The sequence below is a fragment of the Cryptotermes secundus genome, unplaced genomic scaffold (assembly GCF_002891405.2).
Source record: "Cryptotermes secundus unplaced genomic scaffold, Csec_1.0 scaffold21, whole genome shotgun sequence".
NCBI classification, from domain to species: Eukaryota; Metazoa; Arthropoda; class Insecta; order Blattodea; family Kalotermitidae; genus Cryptotermes; species Cryptotermes secundus.
Window position 1 is genome coordinate 732,332 of NW_019742548.1, and position 12,179 is coordinate 744,510.

The window sequence follows — 12,179 nt, forward strand, 5'->3', positions numbered from 1 at the left end:
GCAAGAGCATAAACTTGCATATTTCCTACACGCACAAAGGCGAAGAAAAATTCTACGGATAACTGACCACCATTTCCACACAAGGTTGGTTTGTTTAAGAAAACTGCCAGATCTCTTTTAAAAAATATCCCTGATACTACTCAAGTAGGACTTAGTTTAAGTGTAATATGTACGATTCCAGTCAACGCTCTCGAGACATTTATATGAAGTCTATCAGATGAGGCGAGTAGGGTTCTGTGTTACAAACTGTCGGCTTGTTACAGGAAGATTAAGCTAAAATACGAACAGGTGAATATTATAAATGGTACGAAAATGCAAACAGTATGACTTCCGTCCTGCTGGTACGGCGTCATATTTGAGACCTTCTGCCTTCAAGGCTTTCGTAGACTGGCCCGATTCACAACTGCTATGGAGCAGTTGCCGAAAACGTTGGCATCTCCCGTACTGCGCGCATAATGGTAGGGTCGCGGCCATCCGCCTCTCTGCTCGTCTAATGAATGAATTCTCGTTAGTTTTAGCTCAATTTTATTTTGGCTTTTATCTCTGCCTTACAGTAATATTTATCAAAAATATTCTTCTGAATTGAATATATATAGCGAAAATAAAAAGTCCTTATGAATTCAAAATTCATGGCTATTCACCATAATCCCCTGTTCGCAATTAACTTCGTCAGCAATAGATTTGCATCTCCAATAAAGGAACATACTACCAACGAGAGACGCGAAGCCACAGTGAACTGAACTCGTCTGCTGCAAACTGTAGCATATCTGCAATTCACTGTCTCAACGGACCTGAGTCCTTTACTCAGAAGGCAGCAGTCACTCGGTCTGTAAAACCCGAGGAGTCCGCCAATGGACCTTGTCATGATTTAGGTTAATTCATTCCACGCTTCCACACCGTGCTTATTGTAGTTTTGTCTTCCCACCTGTATCTGCATCATCCGAGAAACAATTCAGGTTTATAGAGAACAGTTCTGTAAGCATTTCCCTTCTTTCCCATGCGCTCTACATGCCCCGCCGGTTTCATTCTCTTCCCATGATCAGCTAATTTTTCTTGACGAATACCGTGAATTGTGAATCACCTCATTATGCACTTTTCTAAGGCCTCTTTTGGCTTCCTCTCTCCTGGCAGGCGTTTTCTCCGTAGTATCTCGTTTTCAAGGAGCACGCGGTAGCGCAGTTGGTTGAGGCACTGTGTTAAAAGCCGGATGGTCGCGGATACGAGTCCCGATGAGCTTACTGGATTTTTCAATTTACGTAATTTTCCAGCCGCGCTATGGCCCTGGGGTCGACTCAGCCTCTAACAGAAATGAGTACCAGGAATCTTCCTGTGGAAGGGTAAAGGACGGCCGGCGCGTAAGGCTGACAGTCTCACCGCCATGTGTGAGCCGACTGTCTACAGAAAATGTAGGAGCCTCGACCTCTCGCAACCCTATGGACCTTCACGGCCTGTTATGGGATAGCTTTAACTTACCTTTTTGTTTACCTTGTTATCAAAGACGCTCAATTTATGTTCCACTCTCAGGGTAAAGAACCCGTAGAAAACTGAAGCCAAAGTTATAGTCACTTATATTTTAATCTTCATATTTTTAGTCATGAGACAAGAAGATAAAATTCTGAACCAAATGGCGGTAATGATTCTCTGTACTTAACGTGCATTTAATTTCTTCTTGAAGCAGCAATTTCATATTAAATTTCATGGAATTTCCTGAATATCGGTTTACAATTAAGTAGAATGTATCTGGTAACTCTGCGATTATTCACTAATTACTGTTCTCAAAATGCTTCGAGAAATCTATACAAAAAGAGAGACAGGGTTTGGGATAATGGGGAACAGGGGGCAGATAGATCTCTGGACGTCCTTGGTGTAACAGTAAATGCACGAAAGGTGATTAAGCAATAATAATAATGCTAAGACATTACACGTTTGTGCATCTCTTACATGGCAATGAGTATGAACATAATTTAAAAAACGTGCACATACAATGGCGTTGGTTGTATATTTAATTCTTATAGCAAACCGGAACAAACATATAGCAAGAAATTTGAGGTCTTAAATGTTGAAATTAGTAGTTTTCTGTGCATCCATAAGGAATAAACTTGATGTGACATGTGAATATATTTTGTAACTAAAATTAAGTTTCAGATATTTGCAGAAGAAAACTGAAGATAGAAGTAATTAATACTCTGTCAACGAAAGCTAGGTAAACAGTGAATCAACGCAATTTCAAGTCTTTGCAGGTAACAACTATATCCATATACATTTATGTAAAGAATTTATAACAACGAAGGACGCAAACCATACAAGTTGGAGGTGCAAGTGGTAACTTGCAATTCTCCATATGCTTTGACGCTGGTATCTTTCTTGTTGTTGTTGTTGTTATTGGAGAGGGTGGCTTTCCCCATGCACTTGGACCAGATATTGGTCCATTGTGCGTCCCCCTGTGATATTCTACCAGTCTCTATACCCTACCGGTACTGGTGCGTGCCATCAATCCCGACTCAGCCAGCGAGTTCGGCCTCTACTGGCTCAGCGGTATCTCGATGCTTCCTCCATCTACCAGAGGCGTTAGAGACTACTGTTGGGCGGGAAATGTCCTGAATTTGGCTCAGAGGTCCCCTTGAGACATGAGGTTCTTTTACGTGCCGTAAAGCTACGACACGGGACCCACGGCTTAAAGTCCCTCCCGGAGGACTTGTTCCCTGAAATTTTGCGCCCTTAAAAATTCCACGACCTCCGCCGGGTTTGAACCCGCTACCTTGAGTCACGAGGTGGGATCGTTACCCCTGGACTACGGAGGCCGCTGACGCTGGTATCTTACTCGGATTCTTCTTCGACCCTGACGATGGAGGCCATATGTTCCTCAGAAACTTCGGTTTGTCTTTCAACGAACTACACGGGGTTATATCCCAGAAGATAGTATTCATCATAACCACCACCGTTTTGAGAACCTCAAATTCTACGTGATATTATGGGCTGCGAGTTGCTGAATTATATTTAAAATGAGCTGACAGGCGGAAAACATTAAAAAACACAGTTAATGAATTTACACCCAAAATTCTGTTGGGCAAGTTGATCCGACAGGATCCTGACAGGAGCGCGTGCAGTGCTACATACACGGAGGTGTGCTTTGCTGTGCGGTTACATCTGTGCAATGTTGTGTTTCCAGAATGACGATATTGGAGACGTGTACCAAGACGAGGACAACATGGCCGCACTCCTGGTCCACAGGGACGCCAAGAATGGAGGACTGCTTGTGGTGAGTACATTACTCAGTTCTTTCACACCATGTTTTTAAAAGAGAAACAATTTGCATTTTACTCCTATTGGTACGTCATGTAATTTTCTTTTTCACAGACCGCCTCACAAACTGTTCATAAGTTTAGTTTAAACTATAATTCAGCAAATTTTGCTTGCTTCAAAATTCTTTATCATAAACACTGACTTCCACATGGCAAAACATTGCAGCATGTTACAGGGTTTTTGGACTTTCTCCATCGTCCGGAATTCTAGGTAACAGAGGACACGACGTTTCGGAAACTGGATCTGTTTCCGTCTTCAGGTGAGAAAGAAAGACACCTACTCAGTTGGGCCCCTCACCTGAAGACGGAAACAGATCCTGTTTCCGAAACGTCGTGTCCTCTATTACCTAGAATTCCGGACTATGGAAAAAGTCCGAAAACCCAGTAATTCTGTGTGTCATCCACCATCGTCAGAACCGTTTGGAATCTAATTGCAGCATATCTTCCCAGCACTTATCGTTCAAACCGCAGGGGATATAAGAACGGAACATAGAAGCAGATAATGTGGGAGAGGAAAATTGCAATCCATGAGGTGAACACTATATAAATATATATTTTAGCCTCGGTGTTTAGTTGTTGCAAAAGCTAATCGTTTCACAGCCAACATACAGGTCATAGTAAAAACATCTACCCCTTATGTAAGATTTGAGGTTTTCACGGCGGTGACTGTGAAGAAAGCAGTCTTCTGGGATGTGGCTCCGTGTAGATGTGGTGTTAACCGACGTTTCGGAGGAACGCATCACCTCCACCTTCAGGGTAAAAGGATAAATAAAAAATCCGAAAGCGAAGGGACCGTGAGAACCGGTACAAGCTTGCGGATTTCTTATTTATCCTTCTACCCTAAAGATGGAGGTGATACGTTCCTCCGAAACGTCGGTTAACACCACATCTACACGGAGCCACATCCCAGAAGACTGCTTTCTTCACAGTCACCGCCGTGAAAACCTCAAATCTTACATAAGGGGTAGATGTTTTTACTATGACCTGTATGTTGGCTGTGAAACGATTAGCTTTTGCAACAACTAAACACCGAGGCTAAAATACACATTTATATAGTGTTCACCTCATGGATTGCAATTTTCCTCTCCCACATTATCTGCTTCTATGTTCCGTTCTTATATCCCCNGAGGAGCTATTAAACTAGCAGGTTGAGTTTGCCAACCTAGGAATTTGACAGATCGTACGCGCCAACACCTATGTTAAGTAATTACAGCGTTGTCAGTGGAAACGGTATATAGAATTATTAGCGATTTGATATTCGTTCATAAGAATACTAAATATTTGAGAAAACCAACATAATAGATTGAATATTCATGATTTTTCAATTTTTTATCCACTCGCAGGCCAGTAGAAATATTCTCTCGGGCCAGATTTGGCCACCGGGTCACTGATTTTTTGGTACCGATATTAAGTAAAAATCTCCAACTTATGAGTTTATATTACACTCGTACACCTGGCACTAAAAGCGCGATAACGTAATGTCTGCGGGGGGGGGGGTTACACGAAGCATAGGATCTAACACTTAGCACGTAAATCGCATAAATCATCCAATTATGAAAAGGGAATAAGTTATATACATAATGAATTTTAAATAAAAATGATATCATCTAAGATGAATAATATATTTTTTGGCCTCACACAATTCATAAAAACATGTGAAGGTTAAATTAAGTTATATAATATTATTTATTATTGTTCGGTGTATAGCAGAATTCAAGATGTTTTCTTAAGTTTAAAACGTTACGGATGAATTATTGCTCTATTGAGGAACAAAGGAGTAGGATGGAGGGAAACAGCTTCGTGGAGCAGCGTCCTTGAGAAGCTGACTGTGACTCAGATACACAAATAAATTATCTTCGTTTATGGAACTCGAAAGTAAACGGCCGTGTTTACAAGGGCCCTCTATACTACTTACTCCTGTGCCAAACGATTCTAGTTGACACCCGCAACCTAGATGATTAGTCTGCACTTAACTGGGAAGGTTACAGCAGGGAGCGGTCCCGTTCTATTAAGAGGTTCTATGTTATTAAAGGCCTGAGATAAACCATGAAAACATTTGTCAGGATAATCTGTGTTCTGAGCGAGATTGAAGCCAGCACCTACTGAATGCAAGTCAGAATACCGACTGAGCCAGCTTGATCGGCCTTCATTTAGTCGTGAACCGAATTTTGATTGGTTGCAGTTCCCTTGTCATAGTATCAGGAAATAACTAACATTATGGAGCTGAGCCCTTCTTGAGAAGCCGCCAATTGTGCAGCTACTCAAGAATTTTCCCACATTTTATGGAACCCGAATGTTCTTTACCGTCTTCAAAAGAGCACTGCGGTGGTCCCTATCCTAAGCCAGATCAGTTCAGTCCATACGACCACATTCTATCGCTCTAAGATCCATTTTAATATTATCTACCCACATACGTCTTGGTTTTCTTAGTGATCTCCTTCCTTCTGCCTTTCCCGTCAATATCCTATATGCTTTCCTCTTCTCCCACATTCGTGCTACATGCCCTGACCATCTCAATATTATCAGGATAATATTAAAATTAATCGTCAATTACTTGAATGCGAAATGAGGGTGTGTGTGACTGAGGACAGAATGCAGTGGTGGGTTCTTATGAACATTCTAACGACTTTCAAATTCCATAAAAGGCGGGGAATATCTTGAACAGATAGGCGACTGTCGGCTTCTCAAGGCCTCTGTTTGTTAGAATAAGTTCCTTATCGCGAACATGTCAAAATAAAATGTCGGAATTTTGTGAACGTGCTGACGGTTATGGAATTCAATTTCCTCCAGTTACATGTTGGGTTCCTGCAAAAGAATGCAGAACTTTCATGCTTACCCGAGTGCAACTGTTGCACGGTACTTCGGTTTGAAAGGGAAAATTAGGCTCAGTCGTGCTTGTCTGCATTGCAGGACATTCCTCTGGCTTATGACGTCTGACAATGCGAAACAACTGTTGCTCAGGTTGTGGTTTCAGTACTATGCTTTTGCTTAAATGCGACATATGTGGTCCAATTACTTTCTCATGCAATATTATCTTATTGTGACACGTCAATGCATTGCCAGGCAACGGTTCGATAAACACCCAGCGATACATGCACGCAACAATAAGACAGATGTTTATAGCTCGTTGCTAGGCAATAGCCAGCGTCCCAATGAACTCTCTGTGTATGAATCACGTGATGTGTTTTCTGTATGTCCGCGCCGAAGATTTGTAGGGGTCAGCAAAGGTCGTTGGCGGGTAGCCGTGAGCTGGAGGAGTGAGTACTAGACAGAGAGTTTTAGTTGAGTTCCGAGGTTCCAGGGCGGTCGAAAAAAGAAATGGCTAGAAGAATTCATAATGATTTGAAGTGCTAGTTTCTGTGTAGAGATACGCTGCTAGGAGACGACTAGTGAAGACTGGGAATTCTAGTGCGTGTGAAACGGTGAACTGAAAGTGTGTAGAATAGCGATAGCCTTATAATTGAGTGTGATTAAGAGAACTTGCAACCGAAGTGCCAATAAATCCAATTATCCGATGTAGAACCCGTTACTTTCGTCACGCGTACCTCCTATACGTGACATTATCAATGCATGGCTGGAGCTTAACACAAGTTGCGAAAGCAGACATATATTTCTAATATTTTCATGTTATCCGATTCGGTTTGTGACCGTGATGCCATGCAGTACAACTTGTAAAAGTACAATGTTCTTGGCTGCCCTTGGTCCCAATGAGAAGGAAACGCTAAGAGAAAAACAATGCGAAATATCGCTATTGATTCGATAATTGCTCGTCCTACTTTCTTGGAGGTTTCCGATGAATTAAAATACAAATGACATGTGTTTATATTGAGAAAGTAAACGGCATGTTAAGGTTTGCTGATATTCTGACTGACAAGGGCTTTCTCAGACATCAGTGTTTAATAAATAAATGCTTGTTTACTGTCTCCGCACCTCATTAGAGAGTGGAAATGTCCGCAGAGAATGCAATGACTGTTGTGACGGAATATGGCCGTTGCTAGACAACGCTTCGATAAACATCCCCTAAAAGCCGGAATAGTGAATCCAGAATAGACGTCCATTGTTGAACAGTGGCTCGGTAATCACGTTCCCGCTGCAACGAATTTCAACGAACGAGCCGTTGATAGATAGCAAGTCGCTAAACACAGTTTTCACTGCAACGGATAACACAGAATAACAGAGGAACCGTTTGTAATGGTGACCTATATTCGGACATCTCAGAAGTTATAAAGGAGTCGTAATTCAGAAGGAGTTCAGTGAGTTCAAAGTGTGAGAAGTGATTCTTTGTTCGTCATTCATCGTAGTGTAAGAGAAGACACTCTTAGTCTAGCAAGGAATGGAACGAGCCTTATAGAGAGTCATTAATTATGAACTGTGATAATTGATTGTAATTGTAAAGAAGTGCCAGTAAATCCAATCATCTTAACCACAAATCATTGTTATTAGCCACGCAAACTTGGAAACTGTACAAAGCGCAATTTTGCTTTTTGAAGACACTGTGATAATTGAAAAACAACATCTAAAGAAATGAATGTGTTCCACTTGGCACTAGAGCAGTGGGGGAAGTAACAGAATTGAGTCTACTCAAGTTGAATGGAGTCTCACTGCGTTGCTGCAAAAACAGGTCCATTTTTATTGCAGGGAGTTCCTCTGTCCCGCTATCACCCAGAATGAGTATTCTTCGAATGCTAATGTGAGTTAGAGCATCAACCTCCCATCCACAAAACGCTTAAAGCATTTTTCCTTTAAAGGTTCAGATGTTTCAGAGTTGATAAACAACGTAACAATGCTTGGGGGCCGCGCCATGGCTCAAGCAGTTAGTCGCTGGATTCCGACCGCGGCGGTCAGGGTTCGATCCCGGGTCTGGTCAAGTGAGATTTGTGGTGGACAAAGTGGCGCTGGGGCAGGTTTACTCCGAGTACTTCGGTTTCCCCTGCCAATCTTCATTCCACCAATTGCTCCACAATCACCCTCATCTATCATCTGGTACAATAGGCCAGAAGTGTCCGCAGTACAAGGGACTTAGTCCCACCCCACTAGCAATAAAAAAATAACAATGCTTGACTTGGAAACCGAAAGCCGAAAGGTAACACTTTCCCAGCTCTTAATTAATTAAACACCAAACCATGAGGACGTATGAGGAGTGGAGGTATAGCTCCACCGTCTTGATCTCGACATTAGATGGAGCTCAGTGGTCAGCTTCAAGCCTCGACCGCTTTACATCCGGGACCAACTGTATAAGGGTCTCGACGATGTGCAGAAGAGAGAAATATTTTGCCCCTGCCTGCAATCGAATCCCGGCCGTCCAGCCTATAGTCCTTTAATATATCGACTGAGCTTTCCAGCCTCCGCTTTGAGCACATATGTAGCTTTATATGTACTTAAAGTGTGTGTTGTAATCATGCGCCATCGTGCGGACTCTGCAATTGAACGAAATTCGTTATCTACGCATCTACAAAGACAGAACTTAGAGGCCCGTACTAATCGCATGCTGCGTTTGCTACTCATTCCATCTGATAGGAACATGCCTTTCAATTTCAAAACAAGACAGATTCCTGTACGTTTAGCCTTTTCAATGACCATCAGCAATTCCCAGGGACAGACTTTCGACGAAATCCTGCTGCTCTCTCTAATTTCGAACATTGGGCTCACTAGCTGCTCTATCGGAGTCGAGCGACATTTTTGTTTGTGTCTGTAATGAAAAATATTAATAAATAAATAAATTGCACTGATACTAAATTACGGTCATTTAAGGTGTGCCAGAAGAGCATCGTGTTACACGGATACAGCTAGTGCATGTTATTCTACAATCCATTCCCTTTCCTCCAAGTGCTGCTTTCCAAGATACTTTCTATCAGAAATTATGACAACATTTTCTTCTCCATCCGAGCTATATGCCCAGCCCACTGTGTTTACTTACGATATGCTTATAGCTGCTGCCATTATCACAGATTATGTAGCCCTGAATCATAATTTGATAAGGATGCAGGCGAGATTGGCTGTGCTTACATCCAGGGGCTGTCACGGCATTTGCCTCAACGGACTGAGAGAAAGAACGTAAAAGCAGTATAACACACGCAGTCACAGGAGCAAGACACAACACTAAGCACAATACACACACGAAAGTAGAAAGAATACTCCGANAATCATGGACGTTAAACGTCACTTAGGACAGTCACTCTTCCGGTCGAGATTCGAACCAAGTAGTTCCCAAATAAAAGTCAGAAGCGTTATCGCCTGAGCCAACTTCTACGGTAACACATTGCACTCCCCCACCCCCTTGTTGTTAGGTTACTTCTAAAATCACGCAGTCTTCGCTATGTAACATGAATTTTACACTTAGTTCCTCCCTCTTGGCAGGATGAGACTTGAGGGTTTCATGTCGGTGGCTGCAAAGGTTACTGCCCTCTGAAATGTGACGTCTTTTATTTAGGGAGGAAAGTTTCAGGGGAATTTGCTGGCTGTATCTTCAGGATAACACTCACCTCACTCTTATTACTGACTGCTAGCTGCTATAGAAGGACAATTCCATGGAAGTGGCTACAGGGGACGTTAACCATTGCTTTAATGCAGCCCCGGCTTTCTGGCGTTGCGGCCGTATTTCTACGTTAATCTATCGAGGACGAGGTAACAGCAGTTGCGACACGATTTGAGGAAATTTTATAAATAATTCCATGTTGATGGTATCTGCCATATTATTAAATAAACAGTAGACCAATTCTTATTGCATTAAAACAGCTTTCACCAGTCTACAGCCATGTGCGAAATTGAATGCTTGAAATACATGGATGAATTCAAGGTCCATGCATGTAACAATGCCGGAACGAATCGGTGCGCAGATATGGCATGTCTATATGAAAAGTATTCGTGACGTAATAACGGGCTTCTGTTCTAGCTGACTAATTTCGAACACGGCCTCTGTAATTGTCGTTCTTACAAAGGAAATAAAGGACGACTTGCAGGTCACTTTATTAGGACAAGTGATGCACTAATACGTCAAGGTTTCAAAACCCGCAAAACAGTTTTAAAATAGTTAATTCATTAACAACCGATCAGAGTGGCCTTGTGGTCTCAGACATGAATTGTCTTTGCTCGCTTGAACGCTGGGATCGTGGGTTCAAATCATACTCAAAGCATGGATGTCTGTGGGCGTTTATTCTGCGTTTGTGTTGCTCTCTGTGTAGGTAGCGGCCTTGCGACGGGCTGATCCCCCGTCCAAGGAGTCCTACCGACTGTGTACTCGTATAGGTTAAGAAACTGAAAAAGAAAGTTCAAAGTCCATAAGGGATGTAGGGCCATAGATAGATAGAATTTATTAACATTACAAATGCATTTTTGACTAGGTTAACTGTAAAACGTTTTATTAGTCTGAGTCTGTGCAATGCAGATTCATACATTCGTTTTCGTTCCAATGGAAGTCAGCCCAGAAATAAAAATGTTGCATTCTAATCTATCTTTTATATATATATTTATTATCAATCAGAATTAAATACATTCTTTTAGCTAATTTGCTAATTTAAACACCGTCCTCGTGTGCTTATTGTGTCGTGATGGGGGCTCCTCCAATGAGAGATCCTCTTCAGCCATCAAGTAGATCTGCTGGCCATAATTTCTTTAGTCTTCTTCTTTGTTGTTGTTGTTGTTCCAGTAGGGGCTGCAGTAATGTATTACTGTAGTGTCCTAGTTTTTTTTTCCTTGGCACTACAGCCCCAGTGGGCCTAGGACTACCTCTATGAATTTCTCCGTTCACTTCGATTTTTCTAGATCTAACACATTCGGTAGGACTCCTTGGGCGGGTGATCAGCTCGTCGCAAGGCCTCTACCTGTACACAAACACAGAAAAACGCACACACAGAAACTAAACATCCATGCCCTGAGTGGGATTCGAACCCACGATCCCGGTTTCCAAGCGAGCGAAGGCAGTACATGCCTTAGACCGCTCGGCTACCGTGACCGGCGGTGTCGTAGTTTATCACGATGTTTTATGTTTTTTTTTCTGGGATGACTTCTTTGATGTGTGGTACATTGAGATCGTCATGTAGGGTCTGAATCTAATCTATCTGTGTAAGAAAATATTACAGGCGTTTCGTGAGATTATGAGCCGGCATTAGCTTGTTGCAAGTAGGCTAGTTCTAATTCTGCCGGCAAATAAATCTGTCGAAAATAGTCCCTGTATTGTCAGCCATCGTAATTATGAAGAACAAAATGCTTATTTAAAAACATCTTCTTGAAAAAAAGTGTTTTGTATTTTTAATTGCTTTCTATTATGAATAATTTGCGAGTAAGTAAAGTGGAGCCCCTAGTTAATTTAATGTGTCATTTATTTGTGATTTATTTAATGACCGCTGCAGCAGCTCGACTGCATAGCGCTGGATAGTTTAAGCCTCTTATACTTTCTGTGTCAGGCTTCGCCTTGTCCGATGTTGTGAACATTCTCATTATCGTGATTTTGTCTCACTTCTGCTTGTTTCCTGCATAATTTTGTTATAAAGTCATATACGTACGGGATTTTGAATGCCATGTGCAATTCGCGGACCGGTGTACGCCTCGGAAAATTGTCCATGGTGCAGAGAACCTTGTTTTGCAGGCGCTGCAATTTCACTAGATGGGTGTCTGCCGCAAACTCCCAGGCGGGACTAGCATAAGTCATTACGGATCTAGTGAGAGCTTTGTGGAGGGTCATTTTAATGTTAGCGCTCAATCGCTCACTTTTGAATAGGGAATACACTCTAATGAATGTTCTGAAGGTCTTGGCTTCGATCGTTTCTATGTGTAATCTCCATTTCACTCTCTTGTCGAAGATTACACCTAGATATTTTGCACTATTTACAAATGGAATATTTCTTCCATTTAGAGTAAGACAAGACTCAGGCGGTCGAC

At 42.1% G+C, this 12,179-nt stretch overlaps 1 protein-coding gene across 6 annotated transcripts in view; it reads left to right on the plus strand.

The window, feature by feature from the left end:
* Positions 1 to 12,179, plus strand: part of LOC111873238 (A disintegrin and metalloproteinase with thrombospondin motifs 16) — a 512,595-nt gene that overhangs the window by 421,433 nt on the left and 78,983 nt on the right. For all 6 annotated transcript variants that reach the window (XM_033755019.1, XM_023867781.2, XM_023867782.2 and 3 more), the window contains exon 5: positions 3,170 to 3,259. In XM_033755019.1, coding sequence (XP_033610910.1) covers positions 3,170 to 3,259 — 90 coding nt within the window. The remainder of the gene's footprint in view (positions 1 to 3,169; positions 3,260 to 12,179) is intronic.